The sequence below is a fragment of the Macaca mulatta genome, chromosome 7 (assembly GCF_049350105.2).
Source record: "Macaca mulatta isolate MMU2019108-1 chromosome 7, T2T-MMU8v2.0, whole genome shotgun sequence".
Lineage (NCBI taxonomy): Eukaryota > Metazoa > Chordata > Mammalia > Primates > Cercopithecidae > Macaca > Macaca mulatta.
In genome coordinates, this window is record NC_133412.1 from 33,526,932 (window position 1) to 33,553,461 (window position 26,530).

Below are 26,530 nucleotides of genomic sequence, written 5' to 3' on the forward strand. Positions count from 1 at the left end.
AATGAGAACATGCAGTATTTAATTTTCTCTTCCTGCATTAGTGTGCTTAGGATAATGACTTCCATCTACATCCACGTTGCTGCAAAGGACATAATCTCACTCTTTTGTACAGCTGTGTAGTATTCCATAGTGTGTTTACCACATTTTCTTTATCCAGCCTACCAAGGATTGTCATTTAGGTTGATTCCATGTCTTTGCTATTGTGAATAGTGCTGCAATGAAAATATGTGTGTACATGTGTCTTTAGGGTAGAATGATTTATATTTCTTTGGGTATATACCCGATAATGGGATTGCTGGGTCATATGGTAGTTCTGTTTACAGTTCTTTGAGAAATCTCCAAAATGCTTTCCACAGTGGCTGAACTAATTTGCATTCCCACTAGCAGTACATAATAAGCATTTCCTTTTCTTGATAGCTACACCAGCATCTTTTTATTGTTCCCTGATCAGGAAGCATAATCTTCTATTTTTTGACTTTTTAATAACAGCCATTCTGACTGGATGGTTTTGATTTGCATTTCTCTAATGATTAGTGATGTTCAGCATCCTTTCATATGCTTACTGGCCATGTGAATGTCTTCTTTTAACAAGTGTCTGTTCATATCCCACTTTTTAATGGTTTTTTAATTTTTAATTTTCATTTTATTTATTTATTTTTTGAGACAGAGTTTCGCTCTTGTTGCCCAGGCTGAAGTGCAGTGGCATGATCTCAGCTCACTGCAACCTCTGCCTCCCGGGTTCAAGCGATTCTTCTGCCTCAGCCTCCTGAGTAGCTGGGATTACAGGCATCTGCCACCATGCCCAGGTAATTTTTTGTATTTTTAGCAGAGATGGGATTTCATCATGTTGGCCAGGCTGATCTTGAACTCCTGATGTCAGGTGATTCACCCACCTCGGCCTCTCAAAGTGTCAGGATTACAGCGTGAGCCACCACATCTGGCAAAATGGGGTTGTTTTTTGCTTAAGTTCCTTACAGATTCTGGATATTAGACCTTTGTCAGATGCATAGTTTGCAAATATTTTCTCCCATTCTATAGGTTGTCTGTTTATTCTGTTGACAGTTTCTTCTGCTGTGCAGAAGTTCTTTAGTTTAAGTCCCATTTGTCAGTTTTTGTTGCAACTGCTTTTGTCTTCTGTCAAAATCTTTCCTTTCCCAGGTCCTATGACCAGAATGGTATTTCCTAGGTCATCTTCCAGGGTTTTTATAGTTTTAGGTTTTATATTTAAGCTTTTATTCCATTTTGAGTTGCTTTTTGTATATAAGGAAATGGGTCGAGTTTCAATTCTCTGCATATGGCTAGTCAGTTATCCCAGCAACATATATTAAATAGGGAGTCTTTTTCCCATTGCTTGTTTTTGTAGACTTTGTCAAAGATCAGATGGTTTTAGGTGTATGGCTTTATTTCTGGACTCTCTATTCTGGTTCCATTGGTCTGTTTGTTTCTGTGCCAGTACTATGCTGTTTTGGTTACTGTAGCCTTGTATTATACAATAGTTTGAAGTCAGGTTAATGTGATGACTCCAGCTTTGTTCATTTTGCTCAGGATTGCTTTGGCTATTCAGGCCCTTTTTTAGGTCCATATAAATTTTAACAGTTTTTTCTAATTCTGTGAAGAATGTCATTGGTAGTTTGATACAAAAAGCACTGAATCTATAAACTGCCTTGGGCAGTATGGCCATTTAAAAAATATTAATTCTTCCTATACATGAGCATGGAATGTGTTTTTCCATTTGTTTGTGTCATCTATGATTTCGTTCAGCAGAGTTTTGTAACTTTTGTTGTATAGATCTTTCACTTCCCTAGTAAGCTGTATTCTTAGGTTATATTTATTACAAATCTTTATATTTAAATATAATATACACTTTAAAGTATATCTCTTGTACACAGCATATAGTTGGAGCTTGCTCTTTTATCAAGTCTGAAAATCTCTCCCTCATAACCATAAGGTTTAACCCATTTACATTTAAAGTAATTATTAATATGATTAAGTTTATGGTCTGGTTTTTTAATCATTCTTTTCTTTGTTCCACTGTTCCTCATTTCGTGTCTTCTTTATTATTCATCTGGTATTTTTTAGTAGTCCATTTTATCACCTCTATCGACTTTTTACCTGTACCACTTTGTTTGACAATTGCTCTAGGGATTACAATATACATCCTTAATCTATCACAGTCTACCTTCACTTAATATTGTAAGTTCATCATCTTAGAGCAGTGCAATTCAATCTGTCTTACTAGTGTTCTATGTGCTGTTTCACAATCTTTTACTTCTACAAGATATAAACATTGTTAACATTTTTGCTTTAAACAAAAGACTGTCTTTCACAGAAAATAAGTACTTTTAAAAAGTCATTTATATTCTCCTACAGAGAGATCAATTCTGGTTCTCTTCACCCCTTCATTTGATCTGAGTTTTTGACTGGCATCAGTTTCCTTGAGCCTGAAGGACTTATTCTAGCATTATTTACAGTGAAAGTCTGATGGTAATGAATTCTCTTAGCTTTTGCTCATCTCAAAACGTCTATTTTGTTTACATTCAGAAATGTATTTTTGTTTGATTTAAATTTCCAGATTGACAATTTTTTTCCTTCAGCACTTTAAAGGTTCCATTGTCTTCCAGCCTCCATTATTTCTGATGAGAAGTCGATCTTCGTTGCTGCTGTTTCCCTATGTATATCATGTGTTTTCCCCATTCCTGCCCCTCTGGCTGTCTTTAAGACATTCTCTTTATCTTCAGTTTTAAGTAATTATACTTGTGCTACTATGATTTCTTTTGTGTTTACTATGCTTAGTGTTTGCTGAAATCCACTGGTATGTGGGTTTTCTTCAAATTTATAAATCTTTCAATAATCATACCTTCAAATTATTTTTCTGCTCCAGTATCTATTCTTCTGGGACTCCATTTACACATATATTGGCCCATGAGTCACAGAGGCTTGTTCATTTCTTTTTTCCTCTTTCTCTCTGTGGTTAACTTCAGTGAAGTTTTCTTTTGTAGTTTCCAATCTGTCATTTAGCATATTCAGTGAATTTTTCATTTCAGATATTAAATTTTTTGTTCTAGGTTTTCCATTTGATTCTTATTTAGAGCTCTACTTTGGCTGAGATTTCCTATCTGTGCATGGATAGGGTCCATCTTTTCCTTTTAATCTTTGAGCATATTTATCAGAGACAATATAAAATAGTTGGCTGCTAATTCCATGTCTCTGTCATCTCTGGGTCTATTTCTAATTTTTTCCCTATAGTTCCCTGCTTCTTCATTTGTTTAGTATTTTTTTATACAGCTAGTCATTGTGGGTACTATGTTGTGGAACATTTGGAATTCTTTTAAAGTGTGTTTTGTTTTTGCATGAAGTTATTTACTGGCAGTTTAACCTGATATTTTTACTGGTTAGCTTTATGCTTTGCTAGAATTGATCTAAAATAGCTCTTACTCTATGGGTAAAGTAGCCCTAGTCTTTATGGTATAGACTTCCTGAAGTCTTAATGAATGCCCAAGGTGCTGAACAAGACCTCTCCAATTTGGCTGTCTGAAATTCTGTCTTTCAGCACTGTGTAATCTCCAGAACCTCCTTTTGACTATAGGCCTCAGCAGTTGTTCTCAGAAAAGACTGGCTCTGCACATGTGGAGTTCGGCATTCAGCTAAAGATTCAGGATGATCTCCACAAAGGTTTCTGAAGCTTCTTCTCTAAGCAGCTCTCTTCCTTCCAGTAGAAGCCTTACAATTCCAACTGCTTCAGCAGTCATGCACTCCAGTCACTGTTTCTTCTATCCTACTAAACCTCTAGTCTCTATTTGGGTGTTATTTCCCTCAGCCACAGTTTGGATAATCAGGGTAAGCTTACCTATTGGATTTCCCTTCTCCTAAGGATCATAGCCCTATAGTTGGCTATCTAATGCCAAATAAAACCCAGTTGCTTCATGTCTTTTTTCCATTTTTACAGTTGATCATGGAGGGAGGGTAAGTTTAACACCCATTACCCCATTAAGGCTGGTCCTGGAAGTTAAAATGTATCAAAATAAATTTTTATATACTTTTAAAGCTTAATATATAATCAAGAAAACTGAAAAAACGAACAATTCTTCAAGAAATTAAAAAACCAAGCCCTACAAAGAGTATCTGTTTACTTGGGGTATATTTTTTTCTACTTATATATTTGCATACATATGTATATAAAATCTTTTTTAAAATAGGATAGTTTTTTTTTTCCCCCTATTTAACATTGCATGGTGGGCATTTTCTCAAGACATTATATATAAACAACAGAATCTTTTTACAGCTATACATTAAAATCCTGGCGTAATTTAAAAATAATAAGCATTCTTTTTTTGTTGTTGAACATTTAGGTTCCACCACTATAAATAAATGCTTTGTCTTCAGATACACGGCTCACTCCATAATTCAGGTCTTTATTCAAATATTACCTTACTGGTGATCTTCTGATCAATCAACCTATTTAAAACTTTAATCCTCTTCCTGACATACATACTCCGTATTCTCTTCCTTTTCTTCAGAGAATTTACTATCATATAACAGAGCATATATAGTTTTACTTATTGTTTGTTATGTCTCCCTCTACTACTATATAAACTTTATAAAAGCAAGTATTTTTGATTATTTTGTTTACTGCTTAGCCCTAGAGTTCTAAAAGAGTATCTGCCTGATCATCAGTCCTTGATTAACATTTGTTGAATGATTATATGATTAAGAAAAAATATACATGGTTTAGACTATACTAGAACAAACAACTATGTAAAGAAAAAAATAAAACAAAAGAAACATGTAGATGTCATGTAGATGATGAAAACATTATTTTATGCTTTAAAATTTTTTCTGTAATGAGTATGCTTTTGCTGTGTGTGTGTGTGTTTGTGTGTGTGTCTATGAGTTTTGAGAAAGGGATTACTCTGTCACCTGGGCTGGAGTGTGGTGGCATGATCACGGTTCACTGCAGCCTCAAACTTCCAGGTTTCAGGTGATCCTTCCACCTCAGCCTCCTGAGTAGCTGGGACTACAGGCACACACCACCACACCTGGCTAGTTTTTTTTGTTGTTGTTTTTGTTTTGGTAGAGATGAGATTTCATCATGTTGCCCAGGCTGGTCATGAACTCATGGATTCAGGCAATCTGCCTACCTTGGCCTCCCAAACTGCTGGGATTACAGGTGTGAGCCACCACACCTGGTCTGCTTTTAATATGTAAAAAATAAATGTCCTTTTAAAAAATAAAATACAGTGTGTTAAGATTACACATCAAACAAGAATAAACGTGTTATAGGTAAAAATGGATTAAAATACCTTTCTGACTAGCGATTTAAACCGTGACAAGTTATTATTTAAATCAAGTTAAGACCATAAATATTTGTAACATAGCACTGTGGGAGATAAAAAGATGAAGAAGATACAGTTGTTGCCCATCAGGGGCTCAAAATCTACTGGAAGAGAAAGGCATACATGGTTTAAAAATGTGGTACATGCAAACCGTGATAAACGCCGTAATGGAAGTACAAGGTTAAATGGGGAACCACAAAAACAACAACAACAACAACAACAAAAACACTCAAAAGCATAAACTGAGGTGGCATTTATCATAGTCTTGAAAGATGTTTTTCTATATGCAGAGGGAAAAGGGAAGCATTACTGCTAAAGGGTACAACCACAGCTAAAGAAAGAGATGGAAGACTGTAAGACAGATTTTTAACAGAACAACAAATACTCCAAGTTCCTCCATAACTATCAGGCACGAGTCTCAAAGCAAGGATATCCTTCAGGGATAGGCAAATAACATAAATGTGTGATGCAGCTGGACCTAATATAAATAAGATGTGGTGGGCCATGTAGTAAAAATGGAACAAGTTGAAGGCATTCACATTAAAATTTTTGTAAAATTTTGTTAACTGAACTGTGCCAGTCCTGGTAAGGGAACTGTGTGTAAGGGAAAGGAGGAGAGAGAAGATAAGCTGAAAACTCAAGTTGGAAAGGAATTATGAAGTATTTTAATTCTGTAAGCAAGCAGTTTTAAAATAAATATTTTTAAGGTAAACTGTTCATCTCAGAAAGGCTAAAAAACACACGAAAAAGAAGAAAATAAATATTTTGAAAACCATATCACCGCTCCCAACATTACCAAAAAGCAACATTTTTTGGTGTATTTTTCTTCCACTCTCTTTTGCTAAGACTAGGATTTTGTGTGCATGTGTGTGTGTCTGTGTGTGTGTATGTGCAGTTCTCTGTGTGAAACTGCCCAACTATACTGCATTTTTTATCCCACTAATATTTTAACAGAAGAATTTACTAACGTAGTTACATGAACTCATGAAACATTTTAATGACTACATAACCATTCACATTTTCCTCTGTCCTCTCTTTTAACCGGGATTCAGTATAAGTGAAAAAAAAACACCTAAGTTTTTTTGGGGGTTTTCATTTTAAGTAGTAATATCTATTTTCACTTGTTTGTTCTGAGATGTCTTCTTCTACTTAATAGAGAAAATCTTTCATTCTATCAGAAGTTCATTTCTATTTTGTCCTACTTTTTGAAAATCATCCCACTGTTGTTTTCATTTAACTATGTATTCATCTGGAATTCTGTTGATGACTGTTAGGGGTTGAGGCTAATTTATTCTCTCCCTCTGCCAAACAGCTAACCAACTGCACTAAACTATTTCTTAATCCTCCTGCTGATTTGTTGATGCCTCTTTTATCACTGATTTGTATTAGTATTATAACAAAAATACTACTTATGATTCTAAATAAAAAAAGAACAAGAATGGCAGTAACAAACAAGATATTACTGAATGTAACATTTTTACATTTGGAACTCAAGGGATGAACAACTGTAGTCCAAAACAGCCAAAATATCTAGGTCTAAAATATAATTGTTTTGTTTTTTAATGTGCCACAATTATTCCAGAGCCCATTTATCTCTTTAAGTCATAGCAAAGATTAACACATGTAACCTCAGCTATATAAACAAGTAACAAACACTATAAAACTGACATCCCAAAACAATTTCTTATAAAACTGGATTTCTCTTGCTGAGTTTCAGTTACAGTCCCTCACAGGTCATTGTCTTCATTATGGAGAGCAGCTGTCTGAGCAACCTCTCCATTGTTTATACTGCACTGCTAACGCTGGAATATGCACTCCAACTTACTTAAAAACTGATTTTAAACAATTACAGATATTTTATTCTATCATTTAAAGCAAGACATAAATCGTACTTCTCCCCAAATAGGCTGAAAATGTAGATAATTCACGACATTTTACATCTCACGTTAGAAGTCAGGAATCCCAATCACATCTCACTTTAGAAATTAGGAATCTCAAACTGTCTTTCTAGCTTAATTCCTCTCTGCCTTCAACAGGTGTCTGCAACAGGTTGAAATTTGGTATCTTCATATCTGGAGACTACAAGCAAGCAAGCAATCTAGCATAACCCTTTTCTTCTATAAACCTGCTTGCTGACTCACACCTTCTCTATAGGACATTATTAAATGATTTTGTTATCTTTTAATATCAAAGGTTAATCACATATTTTCTTAAACAACCTAATAAAACTTTGAAACAACCTAATAAAAAGCTGCTAACTTCTCAGATTCTAAATGTAAGAAAAACAGACACAATATTTTTATAAATTATATGAATAACTATTTTTCTTTTATGATGTGAAAATAAAGGAAGTGAGAGACAGAGAAAAAAGAGGACGAGAAAAGGGTAAGAACAAGAAATGAAAAAGAAAACAAAAAGGGGATGGAGAAAAATTCAAGGAGCAACAAAAGACAGGGAGACAAAGTAGGAGGTTCTGAATTTTCCACTACAAACACTCTGTACTATGGAAGTGTTGAGAAAATACTTCCTTTCACAATTTATCGGATATTATTTTGTGTCTTGTTTTAGACCAGATAAAAATGTAATCCATATTCATTAAATACAAGCTTTAAAGTAGATGTAATAATTTACCAATGCAGATATTTTGGGGCCACCCAAAGAGTTTACCTATCGTAGTGACTATCAGGAAAGGTGGGGAATTCGTGATTAACGAAAACAGTAAAAGGAAATACAAGTGTAGTGTTCAACAGGAATACACTAGTTACCCAGGGGGAAGTCACCTACGGAAGGATTAAAAGCAAGAAATACCTTTGGGAAGAGTGACAAACAGAAACAGTATACCCTAGGGGAAATTAGTTCAGGGAGACTGTTAAGAAATTCTGATCATCATTTTCAGGAAGCCAAAGACTGGGCACTTAATTTCAGAGGCAGTGCTGGAGGAAAAAGAACAAAGTGATGAAAGGAGCTGAGAAAGAAAACCCAGGCTTAAATTGGCTAGAAGCAAAGATGGAATAAGAAAGTAATACAGAGAGAAAACTGTTAATACTTAAGCATTGTGTCAAGACCCGCTATTTAATAAAAGTGGGCCCCTCATGTAAATTACCCACTAGTTTTCAAGTTTGTACCCAATGATTTCCTTATTATTATGAACATAATGAAAGCTATAAATAGCTGAAACCCTTTACTGAGGGAGGGCATCAAAAGTAAACTGCAGCCCCAAAGAAAGGTAGCACCCAAAACTAGGATGGGAGTGGGAGTGGTCAACCATCAAAGAACAAAAAGGAGCTTGCTTTCTGTTTGGAGGTTCCTCAAATCTATTTAATAGAGGAAAAATTATTTGGTATGTAAATTATCTCAATCAAGCTATTTTATAAAAAATTAGAATCCACATAACAAGTGCTCAATAATTACTTGTAAAATTAATTCTAAGTAGAAGAAATTAAGTGGTTTATACATAACACTGGGCACCAAATATGGCCACTTCCTCTTTACCTCTGTAATTTAAGCACTTTGCCACTGGCTTATAGTATTTTGCAAAGGTTCTCAACTTCAGTGTTACAACACATTCATGAAATATGTTACAAGTAATTGGTTACTAAATGATAAAATGAAATTGGTTGCTGTAAAGGATAAACTTGTAGACAACATATAGTTGAGTCTTGTTTTTTATTCACTCTGATAGTCTTTTAATTGGTGTTATTTAAAACATCCACACTTGAAATGATTCCTGATATAATTGAATTGATATAGACCATATCTTTAACTTTTTACTATTCACTGCCCATGTTGTTTCCATTTCTCTTTTGTCTTCTATTCTGAATTTATTTGAGCATTTTACATGATTCCATATTCTAAAGTCTCTTAGCAATCAAGTACGCTTCCTTTATTAAAAAAAATTTTATTGGTTGCTCTAGAGTTTGCAATATACATTTATGACTAATCGAAGTCCACTTTCAAATAACACTATACTGCTTCACGGTTAGTGCAAGTACCTTAGAGTATTCTCAACTCCTTCATCCCAGCAGTGAATGACACTGTTGTCATTCATTTCGCTTATCCATGAGCCATACTCAATGACCACTCCATTACTATTTTGAACTGTTATCTATAAGATCAAGTAAATATAAGAAAAATAAAAGATGTTATTTTATTTTCATTTATTTCTTCTCACTCTTCCTTTATATAGATCTGAATTTCTGACCTTTATCAATATTTTCCTTCTCTCTGAAGACTTCCTCACATTTTGTGCAAGGCAGGTCTACCCGTGACAAATTACAACTTTTGTTTCTCTGAGAAAGTCATTACTTCTTTTTCACTCTTGAAGAGTAATTTTGCCGGATACAAAATTCTAGGTTGGTGGTTTTACTTTTTCTTCAACACCAATATTTCACTCCACTTTCTTCTAGGTTGCGTGTTTTCTCAGTTCAAATCTGATATAATGCTCATCTTTATTCCTCTGTAGGTAAAGTGGTTTTTTTCTCTCTGGCTTCTTTCAAGATTTTCACTAATTTTCTACAGGTTGAGTAAAATAAGCTTAGACTTTTTTTTGGTATTTACCATGCTTGGTGTCCTCTGAGCTTCCTGAATTTGGTGTGTGTCATTAATTCGGGGAAATTCTTAAGTTATTATTACTTCAAATATTTCTTCTGTTCCTTTCTTTCTTCTACTTGTGATATTCCCATTATGCTTATGTTATACCTTTTGTAATTGTCCCATAGTTCTTAGATATTCTAAGAACTATGAACTATGGAACTATGTTCCATCTTTTTCATTCAACTGAAGAAGCAAACCAAGCATCAGAACCAGACTCAGATATGACAGATTTTGGAATTATGAGACTGGGAACTTAAAATAACTATGATTAAGACACTAAGTGCTCCAAAGAAAAAAGAAGATAATGACTAAACACTATGTGTTTAAACTTTTTTCATCAGTTCATTTAATACACAATTACTGAGACTAAAGATTTTAGTTTAGAGGAAAAGTGTAAACTTAAAATACTTTAAAATTTAAAAATGAGGTTGTAGCAGAATTATATTCAAAAACATCGAAATTATGGAATTATGAATTCTACCTTGGAGGACTTAAGAATGACTCAGAATACAGTAGTCCCCCCTCATTCTCGAGGGATACCTTCCAGGACCCCCAGTGGATGCCTGAAACCACAGATGGTACAGAACCCTATATATACTATGTTTTTTCCTATATATACCTATAATAAAGCTTAATTTATAAATTAGGCATAGTAAGAGATAAACAGTAACTAATGATTAATTATAACTAATAATATGAATAGTAAAATTAGTAATTGTAATAATTACATAGTAAAATAAGGGTTACTTGAGCATAGCACTACCATTACCCCTAACTGTGATGACTATCAAGTGACTAAAGGGCAGGACGGAGCAGGATGGCACAAGATTTCATCACACTACTCAGACTAGGGAGCAAGTTAAAACTTACAAAAATTTTTTTCTGGTATTTTCCATTTAATATTTTTGGTCTGTGGTTGACTGCAAGTAACTGAAACTTCAGAAAGTGAAACTGCAGATAATGGGGGACTACCATACTACCACTTTGAGACATGAGACTTTGGACTAATTGTTGTTGTTTTGTTTTGCTTTGTTTGAGTCGGAGTCTCACTCTGTCGCCCAGGCTAGAGTGCAGTGGCGTGATCTCGGCTCACTGCAAGCTCTGCCTCCCGGGTTCATGCCATTCTCCTGCCTCAGCCTCCCAGTAGCTGGGATTACAGGCGCCTGCCATCACGCCCAGTTAATTTTTTGTATTTTTAGTAGAGACGGGGTTTCACCGTGTTAAGCCAGGATGGTCTCAATCTCCTGACCTTGTGATCCACCCACCTTGGCCTCCCAAAGTGCTTGTTTTGTTTTTAAGAATATGACTCCTCGCCTGTAATCCCAGCACTTTGGGAGGCCGAGACGGGCAGATCACGAGGTCAGGAGATCGAGACCATCTTGGCTAACACAGTGAAACTCCGTCTCTACTAAAAAATACAAAAAATTAGCCGGGTGTGGTGGCGGGCGCCTGTAGTCCCAGCTACTCGGGAGGCTGAGGCAGGAGAATGGCGTGAACCCGAGAGGCGGAGCTCGCAGTGAGCTGAGATCCAGCCACTGCACTCCAGCCTGGGCGACAGAGCGAGACTCCGTCTCAAAAAAAAAAAAAAAAAAAAAAAAAAGGCCTCCTCTAATCCAGTAGTTTCTCAAACTTCAGTTTCAGTTAGATAATGAGAATCTCCTGGAAGATGGCTGAAACAAAGACTGCTGACCATAACCCCAGAGTTTCTGTTATAGTAATTCTGGGTTGCGGGGGAGTCCCCAAGTTTAAATTTCTAACAAGTTCCCAGGTGGTGCTAATAGGGTCATAATTAGAGAACCACTGCTGTAACCAAGTAGCACAAAATAAAATACAATTTTAAAGCTGAAAGGGTCTTTAAAAGGAAGATCTTTGGACCCTGCCCCTGACCCGGAAGGAAAGCTCTGTATATGTAGCTTAGGTAGCCACTTGTATGAATTTGAAACGCTTCAGGCCCTCACAGTTGTTTTCCTATTTCAGTCCTATTCCTTCCATACTTCCCAAATAAATCTACCTCCTTCCTCATCTGCCCCCACCAACAGGTTTCCTTTGTCACCTTCAGGCTTTGGCCATAACTCAAACAAGTTACCTTAGCCTTGGGTTTTGTCTCCTAAAAAAAATTAGCTCAAACCCTCTGCTAGGACCAAACTTAAAGAAGCCTTCTCCAATTCAATGTTTAGGGGTCTTTAAAATTCCAAGTTTATCTCTTGGGAACTAGCCTGGAATACAGAATAACTAATTGGTCCATAAAACCATAACTACTCAGTCATGAAAGGTTACTAAACCATGTAGTAGTCATCTGCTCAGTGGTTTTTAGATGAAGGACACAATGGCCTTCATTTAGAACATACGTTATTTTTAAATCTAGGTATATAGTGAAAGATATGGGATTGGGAAAACTGAAACTCTCAATAAATGATTACTTCAGTTTCATAAATGTAATTATCAATTGCTGTCAGCCCTTTATTCTGTAAAATGCACCATCAGTTTAATATCTTGTTTTGGAAGAAAATTACATTATGTTATAAAACACAGAAATAATATATAGAAAAAAATAAAAGTGCCTCTAAGAATGCAATAAACAAAAAAATATATTCACTAGTCCTACTACCAGGTGAAAAATAAAAAGATGTGAAAGTTGTTGTCCCCACCTTCAAATAGCTTATTAGAACAGCATTGGAAAAAAATTAAGAGTGATTAAGTGCTAAATTGTACAGGACTCACTACACACTATGAAGTCAAGGAAAGGTCAATGTGTACCACAGTAGCTAAGGAATGTTTCATAGTACTTGAACTGTGGCTTTAGAAATGGTTAAGATGTAATTAAATGGTCGGGCGTGGTGGCTCAAATTCCAGCACTTTGGGAGGCCAAGGCAGGCAGATTACGAGATCAGGAGATCGAGACCATCCTGGCAAACATGGTGAAACCCCATCTCTACTAAAAATACAAAAACAAAATTAGCCGGGCATGGTGGCGGGAGCCTGTAGTCCCAGCTACTCAGGAGGCTGAGGCCGGAGAATGGCACGAACCCGGGAAGTAGCGCTTGCAGTGAGCCGAGATCACAACATTGCACTCCAGCCTTGGCAACAGAACAAGACTCCGTCTCAAAAACAAACAAACAAACAAACCCAAAAAAGATGTAATTAAATAGAGTCTGGAGACAAAGAAATTATGTAAAAAAAAGATGTAAAGCAGGAATGAAAGTAGGATCACAAAATATAAGGCAAACAGTGAGATGTCTGAGGGACTGAAGTGGATGTTGAATGCTGGTAAATAGCAAGAAGGCTTATTTTGACTGCAACATACAGCATAGTGCAGTGGGGAAAAAGGACAAGGGCACAGAACAGCTATGTTGCTGCTGTAATAATCCAGGAATGAGATGGTGAAGTACTGAATTATGGTCTTGGCAGTCATATTAGTCCATTTTCATGCTGCTGTTAAAGACATACCTGAGACTGGGTAATTTATAAAGCAAAAGGTTTAATGGACTCACAGTTCCACATAGCTGGGGAGGCTTTACAATCATGGTGGAAGGTGAAAGGCTTATTTTACATGGGGGCAGACAAGAGAAGATGAAAGTCAAGCAAAAGGGGTTTCTCCTTATAAAACCATTAGATCTTGTGAGACTTATTCACTACCACGAGAACAGTATGGGGGAAATCGCCCCATGATTCAATTATCAACCACCAAGTCCCTCCCACAACATGTAGGAATTATGGAAGCTAAATTTAAGATAAGATTTGGGTGGGGACTCAGCCAAACCATATCATTCCACCCTGCCCTCCCCGCCAAAATCTCATGTTCTCACATTTCAAAACCAAATATGCCTTCCCAACAGTCCCTCAAAGTCTTAACTCATTTCAGCACTAACTCAAAAGTCCACAGTCCAAAATCTTACCCAAGATAAGGCAAATCCCTTCCACCTATGAGCCTGTAAAATCAAAAAGCTAGTTACTTCCTAGATACAATGGGGGTACAGGCATTGGAAAAATACACCCATTCCAAATGGGAGAAATTGTTCAAACGAAGGAGCTACAGGCCCCACATAAGTCTGAAATCCAGTGGGGCAGTCAAATCTTAGCTCCAAAATGATCTCCTTTGACTCCATGTCTCACATCCAGGTCACGCTGATGAAAGAGGTGGGTTCCCATGGTCTTGAGCAGCTCTGCCCCTGTCATTTTGCAGGATACAGCCTCTCTTGGTGGCTTTCACGGGCTGGTGTTTAGTGTCTGCAGCTTTTCCAGGTGCATGGTGCAAGTCATTGGTGGATCTACCATTCTGGGGTCTGGAGAATGGTGGCCTTTTTCTCACAGCTCTGCTAGGCAGTGCCCCAGTGGGGACTCTGTGTAGGGGCTTCAACTCCAGATTTCCATTCTGCACTGCCCTAGCAGAGGTTCCATGAGGGCCCCACCTCTGCAGCAAACTTCTGTCTGGACATCAAGGTGTTTCCATACATCCTCTGAAATCTAGGTAAAGATTTCCCCTTTTAGCCATGGCTGGAGCGGCTGGGATGCAGAGCACCAAGTCCCTAGGTTGCAAAGAGCAGGGAGACCCTGGGACTGGCCCATGAAACCGTTTTTTCCTCCTAGGCCTCTGGGCCTATGATGGGAGGGGCTGCTGTGAGGACCTCTGACATGCCATGGACACATTTTCCCCATTGTCTTGGTGATTAACATTTGGTTCCTTGTTACTTATGCAAATTTCTACAGCAGGCTTGAACTTCTCCTCAGAAAATGGGTTTTTCTTTTCTATTGCATTGTCAGGCTGCAAATTTTCTGAACTTTTATGCTGTTTCTCTTTTAAAACTGAATGCTTTTAACAGCACCCAAGTGACCCCTTGAACACTTTGCTGCATAGAAATTGCTTCTGCCAGATACCCTAAATAATCTCCCCCAACTTAAAAGTTCCACAAATCTCTAGGGCAGAGGCAAAAGGCCACCAGTCTCTTTGCTAAAGCATAGCAAGAGTCCAGTTCCCAACAGGTTCATCTCCATCAGAGACCACCTCAGCTGGATTTCATTGTCCATATTATTATCAGCATTTTGGTCAAAGCCATTCAGCAAGTCTCTAGAAAGTTCCAAACTTTCTCACATTATTCTATCTTCTTCTGAGCTCTCCGAGCTCTCCAAACTGTTCCAATCTCTGCCTGTCACCCAGTTCCAAAGCTACTTCCATATTTTTGGGTATCTGTACAGCAGTGCCCCACTCTACTGGTACCAATTTACTGTATTAATCCATTTTCACATTGTTGATAAAGATACACCTGAGACTGGGTAATTTATAAGGAAAAAGAGGTTTAATGGACTTGTGTTCCATGTGGCTGGGGAGGCCTCACAATTGGGGGAGGGAGGCCTCACAATCACGGTGGAAGGCGAAAGGCACATCTTACATGGCAGCAGAAAAGAGAGAATGAGGAGAGAGCTAAGTGAAGGAGGTTTCCCTTTATAAAACCATCACATCTCATTAGATTTATTCACCACCCTGAGAACAGTATGGGGGAAACTGACCCCAAGATTCAATTATCTCCCACCAGATCCCTCTCACAACACGTGGGAATTATGGGAGCTACAATTCAAGATGAGATTTGGGTGGGGACCCAGCCAAACCATATCAGCAGTGGAAACAGGAAGACAAGGAGAAATTTAAGCTACACTGCAAACTGAGAAACTTGTTAAAATACTGGACACGAGGATGAGAGAAAAATAAAAGATGAAACCGATGCTGCCAGACTGAGAGAAAGAAGGAATATCTACTATTAAAAGAATTAGAGTAACTTAAATGAGTAATGAAATGAGTAAATGAAATGACAGTAAATGAAAGCAATTCGAGGTGGCAAGGCCCTAAGGCATAGAAGAAAGGTTGTTGTGAAAGGCCAAGTTTAAGGTGACATTGGTTGTGGCAATCTGTACTACGGTACTCTGCCCCAGTTCCCACCCAGCTCACATCCTTTTCTTCTCTACTATTACTTTATATTCTTTCTTCTATTTGTAGATCACAACTTAACATAAGAGGATTGTGATTAGTTGGTGGAAATCCTATTCCTTAGTCAAGCACATTTTCTCCCAAGCTATTTTCCTCTATTTATTCACATTATTGGCAAAGCTCACTGTCATCATCAACTCTGAATCTAATTTCTGCTAGTGAGAATAACAATGACCAAGTAAGTATATTGTTAAGTGTGTTTGGATTTATAGCCCATCCCTTGATTTTTCATTAAGGCCACTATCCTGAATTTTGCCAGTATGTCCTTGTTGAGTCTCTCCCTCACCTAATTCTGCATTTGTTTATACCACTGCTTATATACCGTTACTGCATTTAACAAAATTTACTTTTGATAAATTCAATTGATGAGTCTACCACACAAGAGGGTGAATGTTTTAAAGTGGTAAGAATAATGTCTTATTATTTTTTAACCTTTTTATGCCTTGTATGTGACAGTCATTAAAATAAATGTGTATTGAATTCAGTTTTCCCTGACTACATGATTCTATAAATTCAAAATTTATCTTTGACCTTCTGACTTCTTAAAAACCTGTACATGTAGAATCTGCCTAAAATGCTGCTTGCTAGTAGCTCCTGCTTCAGAAAAAAGGACATGCATTTAATAATCTGACAGTTAAGTTTTGATCATAGATTGCTTTGATATATCTTATTAATAGATCTAATGACTGCAATCAAATTATGGAAGTGATTCACTTACATTAACTAAAGCATCTTGTTGGAATATATTTCCCAGGTTCCCAGAAGCACCAACTTTACTCCAAGCAAGATGTCACTAAAGTGACACTCATCCAATTACATTTTTAAATTTACACACACTGCAAAAACAACGGTAAGTTCTTGATGTTGCCATATAGAAATAACATATTTTACTGTCATATTGTAAACTACTGATTCTGCAAGCGATAACTTTGTTTCAGATATATTAGATCTACAAATTCCTATCAACTTTACGTATTAGAAAATGAGAGTGTTTCATTTAAATTCAGCAAAAACTCACTAAAATGGACTCATCTTAGGTAAGGCCAGTCTAAACTACTGAAAAATATTAAATTACACAACTCAGATCATTGTTTCCCTGAGAGTTGAGGAAAGGTTCGTGAGACATGCTTCACGAACTGGATCTTAAAGTTAGACATTTGTATCAGCAGAAACAACATTCTTAAGGTAGCAGGTAATAGGACCAGACCAGCACATACATAAGCAGAGAAATAAGATAATGGAAGCAAAGAAAAAGGGTTATGGATAGTGCAAACTGAAGCAGCCACTTCATATAGTAATTCCCTGTTCTCATTTTTTCTTTTTTCTTTTTTCTTTTTTTTGAGATGGAGTCTTACTCTGTCACCCATGCTGGAGTGCAGTGGCACGATCCTGGCTCACTGCAGCCTCTGCTTCCCGGGTTTAAGCGATTCTCCTGCCTCAGCCTCCTGAGTAGGTGGGACTACAGGCCCCACCACCGTGACTGGCTAATTTTTTATATTTTTAGTAGAGATGGGGTTTCACCATGTTAGCCAGGATGGTCTTGATCTCCTGATCTCGTGATCCACCCATCTCCGCCTCCCAAAGTGCCCTGTTCTCATCTTGTAGCTACTTGGCAATACAGGAGCTCAAAATAGAAAAGTCAAAGAAAAACAGAAAAACACACAAACCCAAGTGCTCTCCATGCTTGGTTTATACCTTAAAATTAGGCATCCTAAATGGAAAGACAATAGCCCTAGTGACTCTCCCTCCCCAAGACAGCCATTGTTTTAATGCTTCATCTATAAGAGAGCTCAAATTCTAAACATTACTGACTTCAGAAAGAAAAAGGGTGGCAATTACAGGGCATGTGTATCATTACTTCTTATTCCCATGCCCTTGCTAGAAATATCACGAATCAATCAGACTTTGCATGCAAGTTCAAATCAATTTGCTAATCCTGTGTTGGAAGGGGTGTAAAGGTATCCTTTGCTATCTAAACCCTTGCTATCCCAATTTAGACAACAAATGGGTTCAGATAATTTATTTTTTTATTTTAGATAAAGCTATTTGGAAGACATGGTACTGTGTACCATATGGACTCATGCCTTCCAAAAATCCAAGACATAACAGATTGGAATCTGTCACTTTCTGACCTTTCACTCTCTGCACTCAGGGAAAAAAAAACAAGACTCAAATAGCAAGGAATATCAGCATTTTTCAATTTGTGCTCAGTTACGAGGAAATAGAAAACTTCACCTCCCACACAACTTATATATAATATATATACACACACACACATACATATATATGAGCTACAGTAATAGATGCCTGATACAGAGGTTGTACATAATTAACCAAACCTCATGTTTCTATTTTGTCTTATAAATAAGAGGCATATAGTTCATAAAATAGAAAAAGTAAATGCTTATCCACAGTCGCAAAAAAAGAAAAATCATGTTTTAAGGTTTTTATTTATGTGGGTTGAGTGCCGAATATCTTAATCTCATAGTCAGCAACTAAGTGCATTAAGGACTTAGTGCGTATTGTTCCTTATTTTATTATCCTACCCAAGGCAGGAAGATTCTTCCTCCTATTGGCCCATGCTGCTCATCTTTAACTTGAACTTAGAACCCTCCAGAAAGCAGAAGAGAAAGCAACTAAAAGACTAAACAGAAAGAGAATGGTAGAATAGGAGGCACTGGACAAGAGTGGTCTACTTTGCTCAGAGATGTGGAATAACCATCTTACTAACATGTTCCTTATAATTTACAAAGAACATTCTGTCACGATTACTTATTAAAATGTCTATCCTAGATGAAGAGAAACAGCTGTGAAGCTCAATGCTGCACTAAATTATTCTGAAAAGAGTACATACTTTTCTTATTTATATAATTGAATTTACAATATGACATTCACTACCTTAAAATATTACATTACTATTTTGGGATAAGGTTAAACATTGAGCATCCCTTTATAAAGAAGACAAAACAAAAGCAGCACACAAACAGCCTCCCTACTACAGTCTCTCAACCAGAAGTTAGTAAACTCCCCAACAACCAGGATTACTGCATAGCCTTATTTTTGCACAATAAACAGCTCTTAACTACTTTAAATGTAATATATGCTCAATAAAGATTTGCACAGTAATCTCATATAACAGAACCCTTGCACAAGGTAGCAATAAGCAAGTCCTCCTCAGCTAACACCCAAGGAAACACTGACAAATCCTAATAATTCATCCAATGAAAATGTTCTATTGATTGCCTATGATAAATTAATCATATTAGTCTTTCACTGTGCTTACAGTTTTATTATTGTTGTCAATATTGATTCAGTAACAGAGTTAGAAACTCAGGAACCTTCAAGGTCACTTAGTACAAATCTCTCATTTTGTAAATGAGGAAACTAAGGTCTACTTTTTCCACAATGCATACCTTGACACTTGTCACTTCTTTTCCTGGTCCCCTAGCTGAATAAAAGAGAAGTTTTATTGCGTATTTTTGCTTAGGTCAATTTTACAAGGTTAACATTACAAGTGAATGGGCATTCCTCAAATGCCAGTCTCTGGCATAATACTTTGTATATAGCAGATACTCATTTGAGTACTTACAAACTGTTCTTAAAGTCCTCAAATATAAGTAAATGATACGGCTTATTTTAATTTTCATTTGTACAATTTTAGCATGCAATATTATTTTCTAATGGAAAAAGTAATGCAACATAATTCTTAATCCATCTTTCATAACAAGACACTTCTGTCTTTTCTACCACTATGAAGCTCATTTTCCCCAAATAATACCAAAAATTTACAGTGAGACATAAATCAAATCAGTCCTGCACATGCCATCATTCAAGACACCTTTCAATGGAGAGAGCAAATTGGTCAATTATTTACACACGTACATATCTGCAACCCAACCTAAACAAGAAAATCAACAGGCTTGAAACTGCTTAACTTGCAATTAACTTTTGTCAACAGGGAAGACAATTTTATCAGTTTCAAATCATAGCAGAGCAAGGAATTGCCTTCCTCCTGGAACCAGAAATCCTGTTGGGACACAGCTAGGCTCAATACGGATATGCAAAATGCATTCTAAGTCTTTTGTGTGCTTGGTATTGAAGACAGGCTAAACTCAGGGTAGGCAGCAAGTCAACCTACTAATCAAAAATATATGGAAGCCAGCTGCATCAGTCTCTATTTTTAAAGCAAAATGAAAATCACAGACTTCCACTTAAAGTCAACTCTAAAGTTATGAATTTATAGTACATGTTTCCCACTATAGTTGAGGGAACAGTATTTCTCGACAGAGTTAATAAACCACCTGATTCAAAAACCAAGAATAAAAATGAACCAGTGCATTCTAGGATGGGGGACTGAAAAATCAGCACTAATATGGCATCACTATGTGAACCTTTTGGATCACCAAACTTAGCTCCCTGTAACTAGGATGGAAACAAGAGATTAATCACTTAATATCTAGATGTTGATTGTCATCATCATAAGAAAGTAAAACAAAATTTTCAATTTTGGTTTTAACTAGAATTCAGAGGACATCCAAAATAGATCATATATATAATTCTACTTTTATTATAATTTTAAGCCTAAAATATAGCAGATACAGAAGTATATATGCTTTACAGGATTGAATAAAGATAAGGAACTCTGATCCCAGCATTTTTTCTAGGGTCTAATAAGGAATCAGTGGAATCTTACAGGTCTTCTGTCACTGTTTATCTCTTTCCATAAAGTGGGCAAAACGACAGATCTTATATGACCGTTTTAAGAAGAGGTTTATGAGGTCTCACCTGCAAATAAAGTTACAGAAATAAAAACAATAATTGATAACAAATTCTTTTAAGAATCCCTGAATTTGAGTAAATGCAGTATTGGAATATTTTCTAAAATAAAACATCAGGATTTCTTTTGAATTTTCAGGTACGAGTTTAATACAAGCTAACTATCTCTTATCTGAAATGCCTGGGATCATATGTGCTTCCGATTTGTTTATTTATTTATTATTTTTACTTTTTTATTTTGAACCGTAGTCTCGCCCTGTCGCCCAAGCTGGAGTGCAGTGGCACGATCTCGGCTCACTGCAACCTCCACCTCCTGGGTTCAAGGGATTCTCCTGCCTTAGCCTCCCAAGTGGCTGGGACTACAGGCGCACGATGCCACACCGGGCTAATTTTTTGTATTTTAGGGAAGATGCTGTTTCACTGTGTTGCCCAGGCTCATTGCAAACTCCTGAGCTCAGGCAATCCACCCACCTTGACCTCCTAAAGTGTTAGGATTACAGGCGTGAGCCACCGCGTCCAATGTGCTTCCAATTTATTATTTTGGATTTTGGAATATTTGCATATGTGTAATGAGTATCTTAGGAATGTAATCCAAGTCTAAACATGAAATTCATTTATGGCCGGGCGCGGTGGCTCACGCCTGTAATCCCAGCACTTTGGGAGGCCGAGGCGGGCGGATCACAAGGTCAGGAGATCGAGACCACGGTGAAACCCCGTCGCTATAAAAAAATACAAAAAATTAGCTGGGCGCGGTGGTGGGCACCTGTAGTCCCAGCTACTCAGGAGGCTGAGGCAGGAGAATGGCGTGAACCCGGGAGGCGGAGCTTGCAGTGAGCCGAGATCGCGCCACTGCACTCCAGCCTGGGGGACAGAGTGAGACTCCATCTCAAAAAAAAAAAAAAAAAAAAAAAGAAATTCATTTATGTTTCATATACACTTTATACACATAACCTGAATTTTTATGCAATTTTTTTTTTTTACGGAGTTTCGTTCTTGTTGCCCAGACTGGAGTGCAATGGCGTGATCTCGGCTCACAGCAACCTCAGCCTCCTGGGTTCAAGCGAGTCTCCTGCCTCAGCCTCCCAAGTAGCTGGGATTATAGGTGCACACCACCACCCCTAGCTAATTTTCTGTAATTTTAGTAGAGACGGGGTTTCACCATGGCCAGGCTGGTCTTGAACTCCCGACCTCAGGTGATCCGCCTGCCTTGGCCTCCCAGAGTACTGGGATTACAGGCGTGAGCCACCGCACCTGGCCTATACAATATTTTAAATAATTCTGTGCATGATACAATGAAGTCAGGTGTGGAATTTTTCACTCGTGGCACTAAAAACATTTGGGATTTTGGAGTGTTTCAGATTTGGGAGCATTTTGAATTTTGGGGGATTTTGGATTAGGGATGATCAACCTGTGTCTATGTTACAGCCTCACTGCATGCATGTTATTCACTCCCACTCATGTAGGTATGATCTCAATTCACAAACAGGCAGAAACCATATCAATCCTATTTTTTCCATAGCAATTTTATTCTGTCAGGGTTTCAAGTAAAACTGCCCTAAGAAGGTAAATAAAAGGACTTAATAAATTTGTTTATTGTTGCTTACACTAAAAAATTTTCACTAAACTAGGAAGACACTGAGAGATCAGAGGAAGGGAAAACTTGCTTTGCTATTTCTTTCTTTCTTTTTTTTTTTTTGAGGTAACCAAAGAGGGGTGCAATTTAAGCTAAAAGTAGTTTGCAGTGAGGTTGGGTTGTGGCCTTGTTTTAGGTAAAATGCATGGGTTACTAGTTTTTTTTTTTTAAACAACAATAAGCTTATTTTGGAATTCTACTTTTTAGAAAATACAAATAACCTTACACCATATTCAGTACTAAAGCACATGCCTACTAACAAATCTCCTTTCTAGTGAGTAGTGTCAGTGATTTGGACCTTTTGTCTATGGAGTAAGAATCAGAAACATGCAAGCTTGTTAACCTAGACTTCAGTTGAAGGTATTCATAACCGTGTTATAGAAACATAACAGTGTCAATTTTGTACTAACTTACTTTCTATAATTACCTTTAAAATATATTTCCAACTCTTAAGAAATAGTTTCCAATTAACTTTGAATGCTTTTTTTCCAGACTCATTTAATGCCTGATTTCAATGGGCGTACTTTTATCAAACAGTATTTTAGTTTAATAAACAGAATTAATTATGAACTGATAAATAACTCATTGTCCAGTCAAAGGCCTACATCACATACTATATTTATATTTGTAGAGTAGGAGGACAAGTACAGACTTGTTTGTGATATGCAAGCCCAGTAATTTAGAAACTATGATAAACCAAATGCAAAACCCATTTGATAATTTTTAAATGTCACATTTCTTTTGAGAGTAATTTTAAATTCTCATTAATGGTACCAAAGGATGATTCAGGAAGTAGTACAAAACTGATAGTCTCTCAGAATATTATCAGGTGATAGAATAATTTGTAAAATAATATTATTGCCTCAAAAATGTGAAATATCTAAATAACTGCAATCATCTATTAAAATTATTTAAATTTAATACATATATACTATTTCTTAGGAGAACACGGTAGTAAAGGAGTTTTCACTTTTGATATCTTTATTTTATATAGTCATTTGATGAATAATACAAATCCATTCTTGTGGAGCAGGGGGTATGAGACTATTAAATATATTCACTAATCTTGTTTACTCTCTACAAATGTTTATTCTGAAATTTTAAGTATATAAAAATCATTTTTGCAAATAGGATTTCTAAAGTTGAACATTAGATGCTAGTAAGTATACCATTACAATTTTAAAACAAAAATACAAAATTTCATATTTTGGGATTCACGTGTTTGTTGCCCATTATTTTTTGAGAGCAAGCACCAAAAACTGGAGAGCACTCTACTTCAGAAGTTTTTCTCATGTTAAAGTCAGAGCAGTTCAGCTGTAATGGATATGCAAATATCAAAGAATAATTAAATTTACACATTATTTACCAAAAAGTGCATTCGACTGTCATCATTATTTAAACATTTCACTCAGTTGCCTCTACAACTCATTTTAAAACTATAAAGTGAAGATTCCTTTCCCCTCTTGTTCTCATAATAAATTAAAATATACATTACTAAATCAACTTTTAAAATTTGTCTCTCTTAAAATATTTTACTCCATTAACTTGGATATGCCACATCTGAATGTAAAAATCAAGTTAATTCAATTTAATGATGATTTCAGAAACACAAAGTTACATCACGTTACTAGAGGTTAAAAAAAACAACAACACTGGTTTTGTGAAAACCTTGATGGTAAGCAAGATATTCACCATTTCTTAAATTATAGCTTTAATAAGGGGGTGAGGGTATCCACTGAAGAATAAAGACTGCTTTCTGTCACACACACACACACACACACACACACACACACACACACACATCCCAATCATATTTATCGGACCTATTTTCAAGTTGCCACAATATGACTACTGTCAAAGCCAAAAAAATACTCCTTTAAAATATTTAAACTTCATTTTAAAATTAAAACTGAAAGCAAGATATTCAACTGCCAACTACTGTTGATGAAACTATTAAAGCCTGCACTGACCTACTTCATATCAGCATCATGATGGCATGGATGTATGCCAAGAAAATAATGAAAATTACTGTATAACTAACCTTAATCTTGTATTTAAAAAGTATCACTTTAAAAATGTGTAAATACTGTACATGCAATGCCAGTTGCTTTACGATATGTTTTCAAAATGAGAAAATGAGTTTTGATATTTTAGTACTCATATTCAATGATGTCCCTGCAAAGATTTCATTTCCATTTTCAAAATCAAGGCTTTTTAAAATACCATATGAAATTCTCTTTTCATACTTCTATTAAAAGCAATCTCTTAGGCAAAATTCCAAATATTACTTTCCATTTAAAAAATATTGCTACACTTAAAAAAAAAGGCAGTTAATGAAGAATCCTACAAAACAATGCAAGTTCATGTTCAAAGAATATTGCAATGGCTCTAACAGTGGATGGACTTAACTCGGTGTATTTAATTATTAAAAGATTCCCACTAGACTTGAGGAGTTTAATCTAATGCTGAAATACTGCAAATTTTCATACGAGAAAGTAAAATAGCCAAACATATTCCATCAATGGTTTCTTTTAAAAAGACACACAAATGGCAAGACATTTGATTCCCTACGTTTTAAGCAAAAAAAAAAAAAAAAAAACCCAACACACTTTGTTGTAAACTACCATCTTAAAATATTTTATACTAAAGAAGCACTTTCTTCACAATCAATGCAAATAATATATTCCCTGAAAAAGAAATTTAATATTAGAATAAAGGAGGCAAAAACATTCAGAAACAGCAGCTAACCCAACTGAAAAGGAAGAGACACATTAGGTTTTGTGCTGCATATTAATATTCTTACGCAAAATATCTGTTTGGATATCTGTTTGGTGAAAATTCACAATACACTTCTTCCTCCTCCTACGGCTGCAAAAAGGAGTAAACACATTTCACATTCTCCAGTTCCAAATTCATGCCACCATCATGCAATATGACTTAATTCCGACCCATATTTCTGTTACAATGAGTGAAAAAATAAAACCAAAAAACTTGTTTATCTGCACTCACAATTGAGGAGGGGGTAAAAGCATTTTTTAGCTAAGGAGACAGGGGCTGATTGATGCAAAGTCCCTACACCTCCAGAGGTCCTACAAATGTGCACCCGACTAGGGGAAAGCCACATTCAATGAAAGCATCAACCTCCTCCTCCGCTCCCCCGCCCGCCGCCCCCCACCCACTTTGCAGCAGAAATGTGCCTGGGCTTTTTCACCCCAGCGATGGAGGATCCTCTTACCAGATGGAGTTCTTGATCTTGTGTTGCAGCGCGCTGGCCTCTGTCCCTGGCAGCCCGGGCACAAGGGCTGGCAGGGCCACCCCCGAGTTGGGGGCGCTGGGGGGAAGCTGCTGATGGGCATCAGGCTGCTGTGGTGGCGGCTGTTGTTGTTCCTCTGCCATCGCTGCTGGAGGGGTGGGAGGGAGGGAGGGAAAGATGGGGGCGCGGGGAAGGGTGAGGGAAGAGACCGGGAGGGGAGGACGAAGGGGGGGAGAGGAGGAGGAGGAGGGGGAGGGAGAGGGGAAGAGGAGGAGGAGGAGGAGGAAGGAAGCTGGATAAGCTAGGCCTTTACCCCAGGGCTCGAGTGAGTCGCTTTCGCCTGCCGCCTGGGGGACATCACCGGGGAGACCAGCGGCTCCTCACGGCCGGGGTGCTTCACCGCGGGAGAGGCATGGCGGCGCCCCTCAGCCCCCCGCTGCCGCCGCCGCCTCCTCCCGTCAGCGGCCGGGGCTGTGGGGGGTGAGTTGGGGGCGTTTGAAGACGAAGTGGGGGGGCAGGCTCCCCCCAAAATCCAAGAAGAACGGTTGCTCAGGGATTTGGCGGCCGGGCCTTCCTTCCTTGTCCCCGGGGCTTTCTACTCCGGGGTCCCCGCGCTGCTGCAGCCCCAGGCTCCGCTCCACGCCACTCCCCACGCCGCCGCCGCCGCCGCCGCCGCCGCTCGCTCCCGGCCCCGCCGCCGCCGCCGCGGCCGCCGCTGCCCTGCCAGCCCCGGAGGCAGCACAGTGCGCGCAGCCGCACTGCGGCCCGGCGCAGACCGCACAACACCTACCGCTCCGCCGGGGGGGCGTGGACCAGGGTGTGCGGGCCGCGGGCGCGACGGGCCGGGAGGGGGGTGCACGGCGCGGAGGGCGGCGCGGGCCAGCGGGCCGGGGAAGCGCGCCGCTGGGGGCCGGGAGGAGTCGGGCCGGACTGGTGGAGAGCAGGAAAACGTGGGGGAGGTG

The 26,530-nt window shown here is 37.8% G+C and overlaps 1 protein-coding gene across 2 annotated transcripts in view; it reads right to left on the bottom strand.

Moving 5' to 3' along the window:
- The window catches only part of RFX7 (regulatory factor X7), a 159,366-nt gene extending 133,043 nt beyond the window's left edge, over positions 1-26,323 (bottom strand). The window contains exons 1-2 of one of the 2 annotated variants that reach the window (XM_077939449.1): positions 25,882-26,323; positions 25,551-25,713 (exon numbers count right to left, since the gene is read on the bottom strand). In XM_077939449.1, coding sequence (XP_077795575.1) covers positions 25,551-25,711 — 161 coding nt within the window. In that variant the 5' untranslated portion in view covers positions 25,712-25,713; positions 25,882-26,323. Of the gene's footprint in view, positions 1-25,550; positions 25,717-25,881 lie in introns of both variants that reach the window. The other variant, XM_077939450.1, reaches the window with a different exon arrangement.
- Positions 26,324-26,530: the final 207 nt, after the last annotated feature.